Below are 23,348 nucleotides of genomic sequence, written 5' to 3'. Positions count from 1 at the left end.
TTCAAGACACCCAGGGCAACACAATCCCCGTGCATCCTCTTACTCTTCTACCGGAGCCAGTTAACGTGAGCCTGTCGCTCGACAGAACTGCAATCATTGGTCCAATGCATGAAAAAGCATTGATTTTAAGCTATGTTGTGTACAGTATATAATGCACATAAATATAGACTGTGAAGAGCTATGGAGATCAGCAGAAAATATCCCCCACTCTATATCGAAACTTTTTTGATCTTATGGCTCAATGTCAGTGAATTTTGCCCGAAGGAATTAGAATTTCTCCCAAGTACATAATCCGCTGTCATTTTCTTTGTTAACAGATTGTAGAGGTGGAGAACACAAGCGCTGCCAGGGATTACAATTCTCAGTCTCTCCGCTTGTCTTTGTGGCATCTAAATATTAATAATTCTGTTTTAAGGCACTAGTTTGAGTGGCACCTTCATGTCTATGACATTCTCCCTGGCTATATTTACTCAGCTGGTTTTGGGATCAGTTATTTTGTCTCACAACAGCAGTACTCTGCGGGAGAAATGTAGAGCCACAACGTCCCATGTGGCACCTACGATACACTGATATACGAGAAGCCAATAAATTTAAGGGAGTTTTTATTCATTTATTTATTTATTCCTTCTCGGCTCAGACATACTTAACACAAACATAACTGTTAAAGGGGGAGAGGGAAAAGAGGAAATCAAATCGGCTCGCTAAAAACATTTCACAATTAATTATTTTACAGTTATTGTTCTTTACTTTACAATAAAGTCGCAAGATAATAATGTAGGAAAGTCTTGCTAATCTTAATAGCATACTGTGGGTATCATGGATATGCATAGATAACAGGCCAAATGTAAACATGAGCTAATAGTACATTATGTACGTCCTCTTGAAACCCTAATTATATGTTTATATCATTTATATCAGGTTTTAACGGTTCTGTGCTGTACGGCAGAAGTGCACCGTCAACACCAAAACGCTCTCTCTGCTGCACAATGTGATGCATTGTTCAGAGTTAATTGTAATGGGGTTTTCTGCTGTGGACTGTCATGGGAAATGGTTTTCGAAATTAGTGTAGTGTCAAGTTGTATATCATTTTAAAACTGCTTTCAATCTATATGTCTTACCGCTACAAACTGTAACATTAGACTCGCAGCTCTTAGACAGCAAGTACATCATTACGATAGTCATGATGAAGTAAATCGCACATTTTATTAAAGCAATGGGCTGTCGTTACCTCTAAATCCCAAAACGTACTGCGATCGTTCATATGTGTAATTAACAGCGCACAAAAAGCCGCCCGTGTCATAAACAGAAACCTCGAATGATATGTGATCTTCTTTCAAAATCCATTCCAGCGCATTGCTACTGCAGTGCTCAGCATGGCTACTGCAATGCTGCTTTTCATCCTAGACATTACCAATCCATAACAGCGGTTACACAAGACCGAACAGAAATAGAATTCTGATTAGTTCTTACGTCTTCCCAGCCACTCCCAGGCGTGTAGGAGATGACATCCAGAAAGGGATTGGCCAGGTAGCCCTCGTTATTGAACGAATAGTCCCGCCCACCGAGAGTGATGTTACTGAAATACCTGCAGAGCAGAGAGAACAGAGCAGAAACAGTCTGTTGAGATGGAAGAGACCCAAAAAGAATTAGTATAAAAGACTCCAAGGACATGTCAAAGAGGAAATCTCGCACGGAGCACTTCACAAACATCCTAATTAGGTCAGATTGCGAGACTGTGGTGAAGGTAACCATTTTATTTCCTTCAGCAATGGAATCAAAGGAGGCAGTCACTCTATTTCGAGCACTTAATCTAAACCAGTAAAATACCCAGAACGGTGCCTAAATGTGACATTGCTTCAAATGAATCTTTTTATCTTAAATCCAATATGCTTTTGGCAAAATGAAGAGTGCACATTTAAAAATTTGACTGGGTGAACAAGTTTGAGGGAGCAAAGTTTCCTCTGCTCTGTTCTTATGAGGCTTTTGTGAATATTCCTCACAAAGTTCCTACAAAGATCTCTTTGATAAATACATGCAAAACCATTATGTAGAAGCCTATTTAGCAAACCGTAATTACATCAGCAGCACTAAACAGGTGAATCTCTTTTCCCATCAATCCTCTTCTGATGTGTAATGAGTGTGAGTCACACTGATGGTGTTACGTTGAGAGTTTCTGCTCAGTGAGTCCATGTCATTTCTCCCTACAATGTGTAAAATATGCTGTGGTTAACACAATTTTTTTTAAGTTCAAGCTGTTGTTCAGAAATTCTAGTTTCATCATTGGCAGCCAGTGCTTTTCTCATCAAAATTATCGATGAAACTGTTCATTAATTAAGCTTTTTTAAAATTATTTTCCAACGATAATGAAGATGAGACGAAAATGTGGTGATTTGAATTAAAACATACTGCTGATGAAAATATGAGACAAAAATAATGCTGATTGTTCAAAGAATCTCATCATAGCCAATAATGTCAGGGATACAAACTGTTTGAAAATGTCATCAAATTTTGCACGTTCTTTCGTCTACTAAAGTCAGGGGCCAGTTGTTCAAAAAGTTTAATCTGGATCAGAATGATTTGGAAATCCCATGTTTTGCTATCCAGGATCAGGTAACCCATCTTATTTTTGTGCTGGTTTTTCAAAGCAAAATAGGACTGGATCATCCTGATCCAGATACACACTTTTTCAAATTTCCAAATCTGGAGTACCAGTGCCCTACGGAGCCCCCCTAAAGGGACATTGTGATGGAAAAAAGATGAGATGGAAAAAAATTTTTACATTTACACAAATAACTACTTCTGACTGGTCCATCTCTGATGATTGTGCCAATGTACAACCCGAATTCCGGAAATGTTGGGACGTTTTTAAAATTTGAACAAAATGAAAACACTTTCTCTAAAAGGAATTCGGGTTGTAGATTACAAGCAGCAACGCACGCTTTACGCACACATCCAATGTCCATTCTTCATGTCGATTTCCATCTAAGATTACTTAATTGAACATAATGTAAATGCATACTTGCAATGATGAATGGTGGACACCTTAGCTCAGGGGTCTCCAACCTTTTTTACACCGCGGACCGGTTACGGTTTGAAAAAAATCTTGCGTACCGGGGGGCGGGGGTTGGGGGGGATGTTATCAGCACATGTTGAAGTATATTCGTCTCTTGAGAATATGCGCTGTTAATGCAGTGTTAGAACACTCCATCTGTTTTTTTTTTACTTTCACTTTCTGTATGACTGAAGTTAAGACGTTCACCGGCATAACTATTGTGCAAAGTTTGCACGTTGCTGTTGTGATATCCATTGGCTCGCCTTCATGGTTTAAATCAGAAATATTTCTAGTATTGCGACGTAACTGCAACCCCCCATGCATATGTATCTTAAACGCAGGGATACATGAATGAGGAATCAAATCGGTATGCCGCGCTGTCTGAAACACGTCTCTATGCTTGTGCTGTACTGGCACACACCCGAAGCGCGCACAAGCATAGAGACGTGTTTCAGACAGCGCGGCATACCGATTTGATCAACTGCGATACGTTTAAGCCCTAATAGCCTATGACAGATCAGAGCAATTTTTTATTTACTAATTTAACATGAAATCGTCAAATTGCTACTCGATGTCAATTGCATACAACGAAAATACAGAATAATTAGAAAAATCATTTGCGCACAATAACAGAGCGTCATATCACATTCACATTTTCCCCCGAACGTTCTCGCCCCGGTGGTTGGGGACCTCTGCCTTAGCTTCCCAAAATGTGGTAAAAACTGTATAAATTCCCTGCACCAAGCCTGCTAACTCTACGTGAATGAAACACCGACTTAAAAACCCTATGCGCACATACTGCCCCCAAGTGGTGACAGCCAAAAATACATCGACATTAACACATTGACTCCTACAAAAAAAAAAAAAAAAAAACTCTTTAAATGAAATATAATATTTTTGTTTGATATTGACAGCTGTTTGGGGATATATTACATGTTACAAATGTTGTATTTTTTGGACCAGTTTTAAAGTTTTATTACATTTTTGTTCCTGAAATCCACCCTTCTGCTGGGATCAGAATAATAACGTTTTTATTTTGGATCAAAAGTATTCCAATCTTACTAAAATGTTTTGAACAACACAAACTGAGGATTTAATCCAGATCAAAACCAAGATTGGATTTTGTGATCTAATCTGAATTCAGAATCCTTTTTCTTTTCTTTTGAACAACCCATTTTTAAGATTTGATCCAATCCGATGGCCAAAATCCGATCAGATTACTTTTGAACAACTGACCCCAGATGCAATTTTTATGAAATGCATCTAAAATTAACGAACATTTCATGGCAAAAATACTAACTAAATTAAAAGGATTTCGTCAAAAAGCCTCTCGGAAATTATCCACCTAATTTTTCAGTGTCGAAGTACGATATTTCCTGTGAATCTGTGAGATTTCCAATTCATTAGCCACCACAGGTGTATAACTAATGATAGCAAACAGGAATAAAGGGGAAAGTCGTGGCCTAATGGTTAGAGAGTCGGACTTGTAATCCAAAGGTTGCTTGTAATCCAAATGGATGGGTTAAATGCAGAGCACAAATTCCGAGTATGGGTCACCATACTTGGCTGAATGTCACTTCACTTAAATCAAAAAACTATTTTGCAATATAAGCTTTGTTTATGGTTACACTAAAATAATATGATGATAAAACCAGTTTACAACTCAGAGCACCATAATGGACTAAATCACTGAACACAACTAGTTGCAGTTGATAACAGAAGTTAGAAATGGCTTGGCCTGCTCTTGTGTTAAAAATAAGGTGGATAATCTTCCAATTATAATAAATGAAACTGGCACATGCTTGTTGATTATAATGGGCCTTTTCTAGTTTTGCAGCATTGCATGCTTTCAGGGCAGACACAGCGTCAAGCATGCTGCTATTGTTTATCCCCTCCCACCCATGTTGTCTTCTTAAATACAGGGGCATGCTGAACGCCTCTCCCTGCAGTCCCTATGGTGGGGGAGTAAAGGACATTCATGCCCCAAAGGTGCAGCACTTTCACTCTCATTAGAGTGTGTCATTACGGATAAATAGACTTACTATAAATGCAACAAAGCAGAAAAGTTGAAGGTTAATGCCAAATGAGATGAGCTTTAAACACAGTTCTCAGGGTGAACATAAATAGTATGGAAGCAGATTGATCTCATTAATAATTCACATAAAAAACACGATGCACACGTGTGTATACCAATTCACATGCACGGAGAAAAAAAAAAAAAAATTAATTAATTATATATATATATATATATATATATATATATATATATATATATATATATATATATATATATATATATATATATATATATATATATATATATATATATATATATATATATATATATGCACAAAACCCAATTCACGTGCACAAAATAAGAATATGCAGTATATTCATAAAATACGTTTCACAAATGCAAAACAAAATTCACAACTGTGTACAAAAATTTTGAATGTTTAAAATGTAGTGTATCATGGACTGTGAATGTGTGAATCACCTTGGATGTGTGTGTGTATTTTTGAGACTTTCCTGGCACCGAACTCCTCCCACTAGGGACACTCCTACACTTTAGCCAATCAGATTTGAGCCTGTCGATCGACCAATCATAACCCGCCCTGGACGTGCCTATCTGGATGATAGGTTCAAGTCACAGTTCAACAGAGGTTAGTGCAGCTGATTGTTTGATTTTAGTTAACTAGCCTAGTGGAGATGTATTGTTTTATTTTTGCATGTTTACTTAAAACTTGAAAGTAAAATCGGCCGTTTAGACACTCGTTAACGTGACCAGTGTAAGCCAGCGGCTGCCGTTTAGTCCAGAGTGTGTTATGATTTAATATTGATCGATTCTTATGTTTATTTAAATAAAGAATTATTATTCACTTTGGATACCATACCACATTAAGTTATAAATAATATACTTATATAAATAAGTTTTTGACTGATGTGACATGTAAATAAGTAGATGATTATGAAAATAGTTTTTGGATATTTTTCAAGCAGTTTCTTGTGTTTTTGTTTATGGAGGACATGAAAGAGTCGTCACAGCAGAGCTTGTCTTGTGTCTCAAGTTCTGCGATGGCACGCATTCTGATGGTGATGTAACGCAAGTATATAATAACATGCACACATTGGAGACCATGTACATTTGAATCTAGAAGTTTCATTTGGACCTGTAACTTTCAAATCAGTCATGTTGCAACCCATCCATTTTGACAGTTTCAACAGATTTTTTTTTAAGTCATGCATTATTACGACATTCATTGTAGAGTAGTACCTATGACTTTGTATTTGTTAAGGCTAAAAGCTTTGTTATGCATTGTTAAATGTTCTTGTTATTGTTCTGGTTTTATGTCAGAATTAAAACATTCAGAAAAAGCCAGTTGTTACAGTTGCTTTATAAGATAAGTTTATTAAAGTTTTCTGAATACTTTGGGAATAAAACGTCCATGAAATGACCTGACCATGGTTAATTGTAATGTGCCTGTAACATGAAATATGAATTGACAGTTATGAGGGAGTACAAACGTAGAACAACTACAGCTGAGATTGGCTCGATACCAGTTTAACGCTGTGCTAGAAGTTCTTCAGTCAAAGGGTATGCAAACCTAAATTACACTGAATGGCTGGTATAGTGTCCCATTTAGAGTCTTTAGCATTCTTTTAAAGCAAATTTCATGGCCAAATTATAAATACATGTCCAGTATCAGTGTAATACGTTACATGAAAAGTTAATGAATGAAAGGTTTTAGATCCAGTCTTCACTATGTCTCTCTCTGTCAGGACGTGCCAGATTTTGGTCTGATATTCAAAGCTAACACCTTGGCATGTTAACTCATACCCCTGGTTTCTTCAGGCTTAAGCTAGTCCCAGACTAAAATGCTTGTTTGAGCCGTCTCAACTGAAAATATCGTGCTCTGACATATCTTAAAACATGTCAGTGTCATTGTTCTGTGTCAAGATGCACACTTTAATGCTTTCTTCTAAGGCGTATTTTGTAAAAATACGCATGTGTGCATCTTGTCTTTGCGTGAATTATTAATGAGATCAATCTGCTTCCATAAAATAGAAGGCTTTTTAAAGATATTCAAGATCAGTATAATAACACTTTTAAAATACGCTGAAAGCAGCATTTATTTGCATGTGCTGGTTTAGCACTTGATTCACTAAATTAATTAGGCAGGTAATTTCACGAATGCACATTTACAAAACCTGTGAACCTGTACAGCATAGTCCCACCATAGACATCCAGACACCTAAATAATCTCTTAAAAATGCACTTTACTACATGCGAATCTGGATAAGTGCCCGGTTATAACACTCTTCTTTATCATTTGATAATAATCAGCTGATTTACTGCTGTTATGATCACAAGAAAGTGCACACAAACATCTCTTTCAGATTAATTTGTCACCTGCTTTCATTTTATTGTGAATAAAGCGCAATATACAGTACAATAAGCCTAATAAAGGAGGCGTGTTTGTGTGGAAATTAATGCTAATTACTTAATTTAAATACTCAGATTGCACCTGTTAAAAACTAGTTTGTGAGTGGTTAGTGAATAAGATGCAGCTTTTTACACTGGAATACCATGGACAAAGATGATTTAATTATTTAATTTGCTCCTATAAGAATATCTAAATCCATTCCTTGTATGGCAGCTATAACTAATATGCTACTCCATAGTTAACATGAAGTTAAAATTAACTTTTTAAATAAATGTCACTGGTTATATAGTTTACAATACATTAGTGCACAAAAATGTTGGTTTTATAACCTTCATCAAAATATTAATAATATATTATCTAATATAATTACATTTTGTAATATTGTACAATTTGTTTTTTAAAGAATGTAACATTTATCTGATCAAAATAAAATCAGTAATATTCAGTAAAAACAGTAATATTCTAAATATATTATTACAACTTAAAACAGTCATTTTCTTTTTTATTATATTTTAAACAGTAATTTATTCCTGTAATGACAAAGCTAAATTTTCAGCAGTCTTCAGTGTCACGTGACTCTTCTAATATGCTGATTTGCTTCAAGATTTTTTTATTATTATTATCAATGTTGAAAACAGTTGATTTGCTTAACATTTTTTGTGGAAACTGATACTTTTTTCAGGATTCTTTGGTGAACAGAATTTTTTTAAAGATCAGTAGTATTTCTTTGATATAATATGTTTTATTTTTAATGTCACGTTTGATCAATTTAATGCATCCTTTTGAATATAAGTATTAATTTCTTTAAAAATAACTAGTGCTGTCAAACAATTAATCGCATCCAATTTAAAAGTTTTTGTTTACATAATATATGTGGGTGTTTTGTGTATATTTATTATGTATAAATAAATACACACACACACACATACAGCATATATTTTGAAAATATTTACATGTATTTACAAGTATAGATTTATTATCATATATAAATATATTTAATATATAAACGTCACATTTTTCTTAACTATATACATAACTATGTTACAGCCTTCTTTCTCTGCCCATTGAAATCTCATTTGATAAAATCAAATCCAACCCTACATCTTGTCCCACTAAATATTCTATTTAACTTAATACAGCACATTACAGTAGTTAAATGCTTTGCGAATGTTCATGGTCACTATAATATAGGTGGAAGAGTTGTGCTGCTCCGTGTGAGACATGTTGTATCTCTCTGTGCAAAACATACAAGTCGCATCTTGTATCCGAAGAAAGAAGTGTTTCTTACTTCATTCTACCGCGGATCCTCTGTGTTCTGTTGCCATCCGTCTGACAGTTAGTGACAAAGTGCGGCCCTCCAGTGGCTCCGTAGTCCTTGCGCAACGCGACAGCTCCATGGGTAAGAATGGACACCCCACGGGCGATACGTCTGCGGGGCTCGTCCCTCCAGCCCTGTGGTCTGACTGCAAACAGCCGATTGGGTAGTCCGGTCAGGCCCAACTCGGACAAAGCCGGACCCACCGCGAACCACATGTGAGAGGTGCTGGCCTGACCAGCTGCCCAAGCAGCGTGGAACACCTGTTCTGCTTCCTCCTGAGAGCAGTACAACAACCGCACCTAGAGTGGGAGTGGGGGCAAAGAGGACAGAGGGGACCAAGATGAAAACCAGAGAGCAGGAGCAAGAGAGGAAACAAAAGAGTGCGCAAAATAGAACACAGAGGTCAAAAGGGAGGAAGAGACCATGAGCGGAATGAGAAGAGGAAATGGAAGAGAGAACAGGAGAGGTATTGGCTGTATATATTCATTTTTAAAATCACTAATAACTGACCGTGAAAATAAGTCCTTCATTAACAGAAAAACTAATGTAATGATATTTTACTGCTAAAATTCTTATAATGAGAGTATTTCCATTTTACAAAACAGAGCCCAACAGTCCCAATATCAAAAGAGCAATTAAAATGTCACTCTTGTTATTACATTTCAGATATTTCATAGAGTATTCATGTCAATTAAATGGAGCACAACAGAAAGGGAGTGCAATCACTTGGATCAGTGAGTTTGGATTGAAACTTGAACTCCTATATGCACTGTAATTAATGATATATGAAAACTAACATTAAAGGGATTACGGAAAATTAAGGCTTCATTACAGGAACTAATAAACTGATTACTTTAGATTGATGTGCTACAGTATGTACCATGTTCAGAGGGCAGAATATGCGTGTTCCTGCAGAGTCACACATTCTACGGTCTACTGTATGTCAATGCTATTTATTCTGCTGCATTTAGATTGTAAGACGTGTTCACTTTACATTATTTAACTACTTTTTGCATGGAATTTGTATAGCATAGAATATGGCATACTTCCATGTGCATGTTGTTAGAACAACAATATTGGTTAAGATATCTGATTAATCAATCAAAGAGCTAACCAAAATTGAATTGATTATAATTAACAGTTATTAGTTGCAGCCTTAATGTATTAGGATTTATTCCAGGCAAACAGTAACAGACAGGTTTTAAGGAGAGCAACAGCTTTGAAGTAATGGTGCTGGGACATGCCTTAATGAAGAAAGACGGATACTGGATGGATGGAAAGAGAAGGAGAGAAAGAAAAAGGAAAGAAAGGAAACTAGCACATCTGGGAGGGAGAGAAAGAAAGGAAGGAAGGAAAGGAAAGAACAGTAAAAAAGCAGAAACAGAGAGGGACTAAAGATTTCACCTTTGCAATGCATGAGAGAGAAAAACCCAAGAGAGATAGACTGTAAAAGAGAGAGAACAGGAGAAGAGGGCTAGAGAACTGGGAAAAGAATGATAGAATAAATAGATTGAAAATCCAACTAGTATCTAAACTCTCCAGCCCTGAACAGGACAGATTAAATGATGAAATTATGCTCTTGCTCTGTTTGTGTGTGTGTGTGTGTGTGTGTGTGCGCGTGCATTTGTTTATGTAGAGTATACAGTATATCCTGTCTGTGTCTACAGTAGGGGTGGGCTGTACATTGAAAATCATGGTATGATTAATACTGGTCCTGGCTTTTTGATTGGTCAACCGCGTCCCAGTTTTGCTAAAATTCACAAAATACAGCTCCCACAGCAGATATTTTTGCTACAAAGCAATACTGTCAGGGACTATATCATTCAGTAGAAGAATGCCACTTGATAATGTTTAGCAATAAGGCCATAATGCATTGTGAATATATACTCAGCTGAAGCGCTTGTAGGTACTACACTGTGCATTACTTACAGCTTGTACCAAATGTAGTAAATTTTAGCAATGCACCAATATTAATATTCTGAATGATAATGTATCATGCCAATATGTCAATAAGAATTTTATGTTATAGCTGATAACCAATAAATTCAGTAGCTGATAATAAAATTCCTACATTATTTTTCGTAATATATAATAATAATATAATAAATAAAACACTAAAAACTCAAATCAATGTATTTCAAATTAAATGGAGGATTCATAACATCACATGTATTATTTAAATGAATAAAAATCATTACAATTTAATAAAATGATTAAGATGAATTGCTATTGTGTTTTTAAATATTAACTTCAAGTACGCATTAGAAAAGTGTGAAAACAGGAGACTGATAACAACCATTTTAAATTAAAATAACTAAAAAAACATTTTAATTTAATACAGTAATTAATATTAAATTATTTTGTTTTAATACAATTGTTTAAAGGTCAACTTGTAGTGTTCTTCCGATAATAGAGATAATCTAAATATAAAGTTAGAACTTAGCATACACAATAAAATGTCCAAAATAGGTCAATATATATCCAATATTGATACAGATAAACATTACCACAATATGATAACAATACATTTTAAATATTTAAAAAGTCAATTTTAACTGATAACCATTCTTCCAGGTAAGATCATTCTTAAGAAATAATTGATAAGTCTGGCATCAGTACAACACACAATCAACATTCACTGAAATAAATGTCAAAACTAACTCGGTCCCATTACAATCAACAAAGTTGTCTACACTGAAAACAATTCTGTGTGAACACCGTATGAAGAGTAGACTAACTTTTTGCTTAGTGTTGGAATTTTTTTTATTTTTTTTACATCACACAGCAGATACACTGTAGTACTACACTGTCATACCACCCAGTGTAATCTAAGAATGCATTTGCACTCTATACTATATGTTCTACTATGCAATTTTCTGTGTGTAAATAAATGCATACTTTATGTATGCGTGCAATATTTATTTGGGTTTGTGTGTATGTGAGTGTGTGTAATTGAGCAGAAGCACTGCGGACTGAATCTAATGCATATGGCATTGGGCTGCACCGCCACAGGCTCTGTGTTATATTAACACTGACATCAGTGTACTGGGACCCACAAGGCACAATAACACCCTCTAACACACACATACACAGAACAATAACAGCCTGGAGCCAGGGGGAGACAGAGGACAACCTGTGACACACATACACACACATTGCACAAATATAGGTAGAAATGGGAAAGGGAATGAGAATGAGAGGACAACAGAGAAAGGACAGCGAGAGGTCAGAGAAAGATGGTGGAGACGACAGCCGAAAGAAAAAGTCAAACAAATGGTTAAGGACAGGAAGTGATGTCAGAGTAAATGAATGATTAAATGAGTGAATAAGCAAGACAGAAACACAATGACCTTCCCTCTCTACCTGTGATTCGTTTTCTTTCAGCAGCCGCCGTGCACGCGCTCCTCCCGGATCATCAGTTAAATTCAACATCACTATGCTCTTCTTCTCCCAGCCGATGAATGACCCGTCGGTCAAACCTTCTACTATTGACAGGAAGTCCTGGTAACCATGATGACGTGTGGACACCACCGAGAAGGCCGTCCAATCATACTCCTCCAGCACCTCAAAGATCACCTCCAATTGGAGTGCGGTGGAAGAGCTGAACTGCAGGAAGATTGAGCCGGTCTCCTGCAGAGTAATTAAAAAGGTAAACGCCTACATTTCCCAAGACTAAAGACAGCTGATTCATTCCTTGCATAAGACATCATGGGAACTACATTTCTTCTGAACTGTTTCTAATGTGACATTCACTAATCATAACAGCAGACAGAGCTTGTGTTTTGCAGTGCAATTAAGGGGGAAAAATAACTACGTTGTCTGTGATTGAAGACTATTTATTGCCTCCAAAAAGCATCATAGGAATTAAATTTCTTATGAAGAGTTTCAGAGATATACAGCCGCTGTAGGAACATGAGGGAGGTACTTCAGTGACTCACCGGAGTACGTCGCACAGCTTTAAATTTAATTTGCGATGGCGTTGAGTGTACGCGTGGGTCTGAGAGTGTAGGTTTCAATGCAACAACATCAAAAGGATTCAATATTGTGTCTCCAGAGTAAATAATAATAATAATAAAAAAAAACATTTGTGAATGAAAATGTCTTTTTACCTTTGTAGTTTTCATATTGTGCTAGGGAGAACATGTTAAAAATGTTGAGACTAGCAACTGAAATTGCAGACTGAAGCACTTCAGTGAACACAAGAGGGGAAAAAAAGAGCAGACCATATGGCCTGCAGCGGTAATGCATGACCCTTGCCCTTGCTATTTATCCAAATGGATGTTAGTAATGCCATCCCTTCCAACAGTTATCGGTGCGCCCCGATCAGGCCCCGGCAGAGACAATGGCAGCCCTATCTCCGTCCGTTTAACAGTCTTCCTCAGGCGGTACCATTAACAAACAATGCCTTTACAGCACTGCAGCAAGCCAAACACCATCTAGCAAGTGTTAGAGCTCATTAACACCAAGAGCTTGCAGAGAGAGATGTTTGTGAGGAATTTCCAAAGTCCAAAGAAACTCAGACAACATTGTTTTTTTTTCCTTTTCAGAAAAAACAACACTGTCAAATAATTCAGTCACGCTAAAGTGCGTCTGAGACTGTTCAGCCAGGACTAAGAAATCCTCAGTGGCCTAGTTTTATTGTCGTATTAAATGGCACAGTACAGTTAATCAGGAAAAAAACAACACTATTCATTTCAAGCGGTACTTCAGAATCAAAATCAATCGTTGGGTACAATCACTTTTAAGAGGAATTTGACTTAGCGGAGTCAAACTGCTGACACTAGCTTAAACCTCACAGGGTTACAGGAAATTCTTCAAACAGGACAAGTTTCTGTCTGTAGACTTTGGTTCTGTATTCAAAATCATTCTGTTAGTTGGCACCAGTCTGTATTGGGAGATATCCGCGGTATAAAGGTAGATCAATGAAAAGTGCTCAGAGGTTAAGCCAAATTAATTTAACTTAGATTATGGAATCATCGTGACTAATTACTAGTTGATTTCCAATTTGAATGCAGTTACAGTAAGTCAGTCAAATCAAACTCAAAGGTATGGTAATAGCCTCATGGGCAGCTCGCCAACATACAGCGTCATTGTGCTTTGGGCATCCTGAGTTCGATTCCCGGCTCATGGACCTTAGCTGATACCATCCCACCTCACTTCCTGTCTAAAATACTGTCCTATCCTAATAAAGGCAAAATGCCAAAAATAAATCTATAAAAAATAAAAAAAAAACATTAGCAAATTTTCAGTGAAACTTCGCAGTCCATTGTCAATAGTGTAGCAATGTATGAAGCTGGTTTCAGTTGGTCAATGCGGCAAATTTGCATGACCAACTTGAACATAAGTGAGATCTTAATGGGAAACTTCTCAAAGCTCTCAATCGCTTGAAATTATGGGCTTTCATTTGTGAAATTGTGAGTAACTGTAAATGTGACCACACATAAATTTTCTAAAATCATACCTGTGGTACCCTGCCCAGACCCGCTCCCCCTCCCACAGCAACGATGGGGAGGCCGGTCTGGGCCGAAACAAACTCCAGCATGGGGGCCAGGGGGCCAGATGCCAGCGGGAGGGGTCTCTCATCTTCATACACGAGTCCCTGAAGGGGTCTGGCTGCCAGCAAGTCACACAGCTGAGAGAGCAGCGTCCTGGGGCTGCTGTCATTCACCTGTAGGTAATTCACATTCACTTCACATTCGTGTCCACATTCACACCACATTAACTTCTGTAGTTATGAAAGAATACTCATGCTTAAGTGCCCGTATATTCACTCTAATTTTGTATTCGCACTTCAGTTCACAATCAACAAAGCGTTCAGGTATTCAGGCTACTCTAAATTTAAAATCACAATTGTTTCGATCCTGCAAGCAATCAATTCAATTTAATTGCATGACCTCTATCAGACTGACCTGGAGCCAGATTACATTTGCGGATCCCCACTGGGTGACGACGCTCTCACCGAAGCTGCTGTGCACACGTCCGAAGCCCGGGTATGGCACCCTACCCGCAGCTGCTGCAGCCCCTGCTTCCCCTTGTTGAACCGTTGAGCCCGCGTGGATCACTGCGATGTTGAAGTGCATTGATGCCACCGGGTCCCGTTCACGCTCTCGGGGCCGGAGCAAGAGATGAGGAGAGGAGCTAGTCTGACCCGCCCATTCTACCAGGGCCAATAGCAGAGAGAGTGTGGGTACTGTGACCATGGCAAAAAACGAGGAGGCCAAACGAGAGGGTACGAAGAAAGCCTGAGTGAAACCAGGAAGAAAAAGCAAGAGGGTAAACTTTGATTGAAAAAAAAATAAAATAAAATCAAAAGAGCAATATATTCCATACACTTAAAACAACACTTGAGAGATGTAAAGAGAGAGTAGGTGCTAGAATGAGAAAAAGAAAGCAAAGTAGAACAAGAGAGATGGCAAGAAAGTAAGAGAACTGACAAAAAGAGGCAAGAAAATGAAATGGGCTTTATTCAGGCCACAGGGTGAAATGGAGCAACACAGGAGGACAATTGACAGGAATAGAAAGAAATGTGTGCTTGTGTGTACAGGTTTATCTGTTCTTGTGAGGGTCTGAAACCATCTTGTGAGGACATCGAAAGTGGTCTACACTATTTGAAAGGCTCACAAATAAGCCAATTCATGTTTTACTTCAAATGTAATAATGGCAACAGGTTTGTATGAGGGCTTTTTTGCATATTAAATGAGTCAAAAAAAAGAGTGCCCTTGATAAAGAAAAGGGAAAATATTATGCATTATGAATCTACTTTAAACACAAATTCTTAGAAATGTACTATTTGGATTCATGTCTGTTTCATATGGTTTGTGAAAAACTCAAGTGGTGTAATCAGTATCGCAAAAAAAAACAAAAAAACATACAGTGTACACAACTGTTTCAATGATTTAAAAAAAAAAAATACTATTAAAATGGCCAATTATGTAGGGTCCTCCATGACACTCTGCAATTGCTAATATTTTATGTTTTTGGTGAACTGGTGGCAAATTTCATATGAATTCTGTAAGAAAGTATTCATGTGTTGTGTGATCATCTTACATACCAATGAGGGTTAGATTTACGGGTGAGATTAGAGGTGAAACTTCAAATTTTGTTTCAAGAAGTCTTACATTTTTTTTTTTATAAAATCGTCCACACATTCATATGAAATCAGCAACTCAAAAAAAGCTTTAAAAACAGTTCTTTCTTGTGTGTTTGTCGTACTGCAAATGTTTTCAAATTTAGTAAGCAGCTTCTTTGTGAGAAATAATAAGAGAAGATTATGCCCAAATACTTTTTTCAGTATTTTATATATTCTTTAATGAAATTCAATATTTAATATTTCATCTTTTTCTTCATAATGATATCACGACTCTTGTATCACCCTGACATTTTTTTTATATTTTAAAAAGCTATCAAAATTATCTTTAGAAAATAAAAGTTCATCACAGAGGACTTGTATTCAGTTCATTGTATGTATGAATTACTGTATTTTAATGTATTTGTAATGAACACATTTTAAGATCTACATTTTAAGTCACGTCAATGACCCAAACACAATTATTTTAGCACGAAACCACAGCATATACAAAAGGCTCTCACTAATATAGCTTCTAGATGTGTGTGTGCGCACTAATAAAAACAGAGTCAAGAAATGGATGGTGCTTATTGTAAGGTGAATGAATAATAACAAAGATTAAAATATAAACACCCACACAAATTCTTCATAACCACACTCACATACCAACATGACTGAACATGCACCAATAAAATGATTTGGAGAGTTAGAGGTTAGCGCAGCTGATGTAAGAAAGTACCTCCATGCTATCTTATGCTCCTTTCTATCTCAGTTACACACTCACACACACACACACACACACACACACACACAGACACACACAGACACAATACAAGCAAATCATTTTCAATTTACTTTTGTGGCAGCCTCCTCCTGCCTGCTCCTCTCTGTTTCATGACTTCAGGTGCTAATGCAATTGCTTGGAATCACCAGGCTCTCTGACATAATATTCCCTCTCTCCCAATTCTGTCACCACTTTCTGGGTTTGTTCTCTTTTTGTTGCATTCTCTTTCTCCCTCTGTTCTATTTATCCGTCTCTAAGCCTGTTGGTCTGTTGACCCTGACGAGTCCTTCAGATGAATGAGAGAACGAATTAAGAGGCCAAAGACGACGAAGAAATGAGCAGAATATGGGAGGGATGGAGACAGAGAGAGAGAAAGAGAGAGACGGGCAGACGTTGGAATTCTGTTTGGCTGGAAGAGGTAAATATAGTCCTAATGACTAAGATGAGGACAGAGATGGGGAGGAGGGAAAATGGAGGGAGTGGAGAATAAGAAAGAGGGATGAAATATGGAGGAATAGAGGGAAAGAGAGAAATATTGATTACTGGGGTGTGTGTACGTGTTTGGCCTGAACAAACATGCTGGCAATCCTCCAGTTTTGACAGACAAGGGACAGTATGAGAGAGAGAGAGAGAGAGAGAGAGAGAGGGAGAGAGAGTGTGTGTGTGTGTGTGTGAGAGAGTGAGTGAGTGAGTGAGTGAGTGAGTGAGTGAGTGAGTGAGTGAGTGAGTGAGTGAGTGAGTGAGTGAGTGAGTGAGTGAGTGAGTGAGTGAGTGAGTGAGTGAGTGAGTGAGTGAGTGAGTGAGTGAGTGAGTGAGTGAGTGAGTGAGTGAGTGAGTGAGTGAGTGAGTGAGTGAGTGAGTGAGTGAGTGAGTGTGTGTGTGTGTGTGTGTGTGTGTGTGTGTGTGTGTGTGTGTGTGTGTGTGTGTGTGTGTGTGTGTGTGTGTGTGTGTGTGTGTGTGTGTGTGTGTGTGTGTGTGTGTGTGTGTGTGAGTGAGTGAGTGAGTGAGTGAGTGAGTGAGTGAGTGAGTGAGTGAGTGAGTGAGTGAGTGAGTGAGTGAGTGAGTGAGTGAGTGAGTGAGTGTGTGTGTGTGTGTGTGTGTGTGTGTGTGTGTGTGTGTGTGTGTGTGTGTGTGTGTGTGTGTGTGTGTGTGTGTGTGTGTGTGTGTGTGTGTGTGTGTGTTATGTGAAAGGTTGGTGGGAGAAGAGGGGTTGGGGAGTTGGAACGCAGAGAGCATCTGAGCACACATATTACTGCATATTACTGTTTTTGAGTCACTTCAAATTAACCTGGAGTAATCATAGCCTGGGCTTGTCATTTGGGAACCCACTGTGCTAATGTTGTTCAAAAGCAGCAATTTACTGCCGCTTCCACAGGTTGCATTGTACAGTAGGTGACGTGGAAAGTGCACACCCAGCCCTGAATTCGTCAAAAAGAGCCAAAAACACTCAATGATATATCATCCACAAAGGAAGAGACTCGTGCTTCGCTGTTGCTTACAGACCCCCAGGCGACTCTAAAATACTACAGGGTACATTACTATAACAGCTCTCTATATAAATTTACATAAATCTCTAGTGTCCCTGACTGCTTTTTTTTTTAAATATGCTGCGAACACTATTTTCAGAGACATTCAGAGATGTTTAGTTCAGTTCAGAGATGTTTAAGGGATGTTCAGTTCAGTTTATTTACAATGAAATGATTACAAGCTCATGGTTTACAGCATAAAATTTATACTTATACTACAATTACCAGATTCATACAGCACAAGGTCATTTTAATTTTTTTTTTTTTAAACCTACTTTATGGGTCTTATATCATTAGATACATGTATACATAACAGAAAAATATGATGTCTTATATGATTAGTTATGTTTGACAAATGCTGGTATAATTTCCAAATATAAATTAGGGCATATTTACAGTCTGAATTTATGACTTTTTGAGGCTGAAAATCTTGATATTGGCAACGTACAAGATCTTTTTCATGAACTGCTGCCTGATCCATTTCACAAAAACGGTCTGAATGGTTTGTTCATTAATCATACTAGTTCGGTTCTCTAGTTCAGTTCACTGAAACAATGATCCCCTTTGCAGCATTCTTCTTGAATGAAGACATTCATAAAAAATACATAAAAATTAAATTAATAAATAAATCACCTTTTGTGTTCCACAGAAGAAACAAAGTCATACAGCTTGGAATGGCATGTGGTTGTGTAAATAATGACAATTTTCATTTTATTTTTGGGCGAACTATTCCTTTAAAACAAAACAATGCATCTTCTATCCATTTCTTAGCCTTGAGCATGGTCCTAACCTGATTATGATTAATATTGATGAGCTGACAATGTAGTCATGTAAATGATTCTGTGTGGCAGTAGTAGCTACAAACTGTGTATTTTTTCCATTTTATAAAAATGGGGAAAAAATAATAATTTACTCACTCTCATGTCATTACAAATCCATAAGACCTTTGTTTTCATCAAAACACAAATCAAAATAGTTCTAATGAAACCTGAGAAGTTTCTGTATATCTACTGGGGTAACCAAATCCAGGTAAGCAAAACTTAGAAGATCCTAATAGGCCATAAAGGTGGCATAAAAAAACAACCCATTCAAATCAAGCAGTTTAACCTGCATACAATCACTTTAGCCTATACAGTGTTTCCCCTGCCATTATCTTAGGAGGGCGGCGCGCCCTCCCAGCGGCACCCCCCGCCCCCCTTCAAGTTCAAGTCAATTTTATTTAATTTTATTTTATTTTCTCTATAGCGCCAGATCACAACAGAAGTCATTTAAAGTTACCTTTCCAATAGAACAGGTCTATACCTTGTTCTTTTATTAAACAAACTTAAACAGCCTTACGTTATTTGTCTTATTTACACGACGGCATGTTATTTCTGTCTCTACATTACATTCGCGCTCTGTATGCGCACAGCGGAGTTCCGCCCCGATGCACACACACACACAAACGTATGCACACACACAACACAAGTGATCCCACTCCCATTAGTATTAGCAAATATTAAGCCGCAAAACGACTATTTAAATATGACTTCTGCCTGTCTCTGTGTTAATGTATGGTGCAGACGCACGGTTTTGTTTGCTCATACAGAAGCGCGCGTGAAACTTGCGGTGATATTAACGTCTGCCGCTTCACTAAATGAGGACATGAACAACATCTCCAGAACTGCTCTGAGAGTCACTTCATGAGCATTTGACCATTTCATTTAAGTAAAACTATCCTCATATCATATACACACAGAAATGTAAAAGGTATTCACGGCAACCCGTCAAAATAAATGTTCGGGTTTCAATTGTAGACATTGCGGCAGAAATATATTCCTATTGTTCAGTAGGCCTTTGTAATAGCCTACTAAAATGATTAAACCCTTATTTTTAAGGAATAATCATAAAATAGGTCTTCAATTTAATTGTAATATTAAATCCCCTTTATTTAAAAAAATATACATTTTAATTTTCATTAATTAAAAGAAATTAAATGAATGTTTTTATGCGGGAAAAAACGGAACATCCCCCCCGCCCCCCAAAGCCATAAACCTAGGGGAAACACTGCTATATGATTAACAGTTTTCATTTATGGGGTTATTCACATATCAATAATGATCATCACACATACAGCATACCTCTTCACAAGACATGGATTAAACCACTCAAATAATTTGGATTCATTTTATGATGCCTTTATGACCTTTTTGGATCTTCTAAATTTTGGTTACCTTCAATGGAGAGACAGAAACCTCTCAGGTTTTATTAAAATATCTTAATTTGTGTTTCAAAGATGAATGAAAGTCTGGAACGACATGAGCATGAAAAAATTATGACATCACTTTCATTTCTGGGTGAACTATGGCTCTGCTCTCCTGCTCCTCATTTCCCGAAAAACCAAACAAATGGACAACAGAATGCATCAGACATGAGATGGACTGCATTCACAAACACTGGCTGGATATAGGGCCATATGCATTGACAGCTCGTGATCATTATAGCTGAGCTCATGGCTGCATTCCCTGCACTGCTCTGGCTGTAAGAGTGTGCTCCCCTTTACTGCACGGCTGTAAACACAGCTCGTAAAATGCTTCGCATGCACCGTGATGACCGACGCTATCGAAAGCACTTTAGCTGACAAACGACCACGTCATCCATCAACCTTCCACACAGGCGCAGATCCTCGTCACAACAACAAAGCCCACGCTGCACTGCACAAAAACATTACGACACTATTTAGATACCATGAGTGTGTTAATAGCGCTTAACAGAGATGCTATATCACCATAAAGCAGTGAGTTTAATCTAGTTCACCTCTGAGATCTCTACTTCAAGAGTGCAGTTCGAAGTAATCTTATCCACAAGACAATAGCTGCCTTATCTTCCTCCTTTACCTGATTTTCACCTTCAATCTCAGCGGACTAAGAGAAAACAAGCTGTATCCCCTAATTCTCTCATCAGCATTAAACAACATGCAGGCTATTATGCCTCGACAAAATTAAGAAAAGCTAATGTTTCCATTCTGTACGGTTTGTACAACACATCTAGTGCCCTATGATTTCCGTAATGCAGAAAAAGAACACGGAATCGTGGAATCCCAATTACTGTATAATAGGAATGTCACAGAATTTGGCACATTTTGGATGAAAAATTCAAAAGTAGATCCATACACTTCAATCAAAATGCGATGTGGACTATTGTCCACAAATATTAAACTACAAAAAAAGAGTTTTAATATGAAGTCTGCATGTTTTGTGTGTCTCTGTGTGAATCAATGGTGACAATTGTTTAACTTGAAGAAATTGTTACAGAAATACATTACTGTTGTAATGTAATGTAATGTAACATTACTCAATGTAATACCAATGCTAAAACTATAATAATTAAAACTTTATTTTTAAGGAATAATCATAATAATATATTATTAAGCTGTTTTTAAATTAATTTAGTTGATTAGACATGCCTTTTAATTACTAACATTTAATTAAAACATTATAATGGAATCCAGAAAAATTTAAACGAAAAACATACAATTTGAAGAAAAAAAAAATGTAAAAATGGAATTTAAGAAAAATAAAACATTTCATAGGGCCCAAAAAAAATCATTTTTGTTAAACTTTTAATAAATTGTTGTTAAATTGTTTCATGATTTATGTTCATTATGTTCATTATTTCAGTTAATTAGACATGCGTTTTTATTGCTAACATTTTATATAACTGTTGAAAAGGAGTCAAAAAAATTTTACAAAAAAATTGGGGGGAATTTGGGAGAAAAAACTGAATTTCGTGAAAAAGAGAAACAGATTTCAGATATAAACAGACTTCATAGGACTCTACACTTACATGGCATGTCACAAAAAGTAATACAACATTGTACAAAGTTCTCCGCCGATTGGTAAACTGTTTAAACCAGAAACTTATGTAAACTAAGTAGCCAGAATGTTGCAGATCTATTGTAGGCTGATAAATAGAAGGATGTAGGTTTGAATCTCACAAGGAGCAATTCATGAATTATCATAATTGCACCTTTGGGCAAGACACTTAACCCCAGGCTTCTCCAGGGTGATGGTCCCTGCAATAAGTGTACTCTTTGGATAAAAGTGTCAGCTAAATGATAAAATAGCAAAAGTGCTCCCAGCATATTTTTTTCCAAATACAGCACTGTTAGGCCCAGACAGAGGTCTTTGAGAAAGAGTGGTAAGTGCACTCCTGGGGCTTCATCTCAAAGACTTCAAATTTCTACAATACACAAAACGCAGTTCTCATTTGGATTTATTTCCACCTTTTTAAAATTCTTTCTTTCTAACACAGCACATGCATATGTTTGATAGTCGATTTGCTCTGTTCCAAAACCTAGTGAGTTGACTTGCTGTCTATGTAGGCACCTCTGCACCCCGTACAAAGCATTCCTCACATGTATTGCGTGGGAGACTTAACTCGGGATTTTAATAAAGGCGGCATGAGAGAAGTGACGCAAACTCTGATAGAGCTGTTGACCTACAGTATGACATGCTGTACTCCATAAATTATATTTATTATTTTAAACAGAACTTGCTAATTATTTCATAATTGTTATACAGGCAGCTTTAAATTACTTTTATTATTTAAAAGACTACATTAAATATTTCTACAGTACATTTAAAAATTCATTTGTCACATCAGAGACAATTTGAAATTAACTAATACAGCCAAAAATTTTATTAAAAACATAATAAAGCTAAATAAAAAAAAAGACTTTCTAGTAAGAATGAATAGAAGTTTTACTCTAAAATCCTGATATTGAAATAATTGGACACATTATGCATCAACTACCAAACAAGGATAAATATAGATAGCACACATACATTAGTAAAATTTAAATAAATTATTTTCAGCAGTTGAATTAGTTATATTATTTGAATATAAAAATATCAATTGTTTAATATTCCTCTTGCCTCTCTGCCATCTTGAATTTATTTAATTGAGCTCATCCCAGTAGATTATGGGATTGCCTTCTATATGAAGGATACATGCAATACAACATTAGAATTTGGTTAAAAGTACTTCCCTATACAGTATTAAAAAAAAGAACACAAAAAGCAGAAAAACAGTATAATAAAAGAGTAGTAATGTATTATTTCTTCCAAGTATGTACGTGATGGACATTTTACAATCCCATAAGGCCACAGGATGGGA

At 36.9% G+C, this 23,348-nt stretch overlaps 1 protein-coding gene across 1 annotated transcript in view; it reads right to left on the bottom strand.

Moving 5' to 3' along the window:
* LOC306887357 (uncharacterized protein) overlaps window positions 1-23,348 on the bottom strand; it is a gene marked incomplete at its 3' end in the record, with an annotated part of 79,246 nt that overhangs the window by 34,149 nt on the left and 21,749 nt on the right. Inside the window, exons 4-8 of the mRNA XM_079445026.1 lie at window positions 14,725-15,057; window positions 14,277-14,483; window positions 12,179-12,445; window positions 8,786-9,114; window positions 1,471-1,585 (exon numbers count right to left, since the gene is read on the bottom strand). Coding sequence (XP_079301152.1) covers window positions 1,471-1,585; window positions 8,786-9,114; window positions 12,179-12,445; window positions 14,277-14,483; window positions 14,725-15,057 — 1,251 coding nt within the window. The remainder of the gene's footprint in view (window positions 1-1,470; window positions 1,586-8,785; window positions 9,115-12,178; window positions 12,446-14,276; window positions 14,484-14,724; window positions 15,058-23,348) is intronic.

This window comes from Barbus barbus, assembly GCF_936440315.1.
Source record: "Barbus barbus genome assembly, chromosome: 21".
Lineage (NCBI taxonomy): Eukaryota > Metazoa > Chordata > Actinopteri > Cypriniformes > Cyprinidae > Barbus > Barbus barbus.
This window is presented reverse-complemented; position numbering and strand designations above follow the sequence as displayed.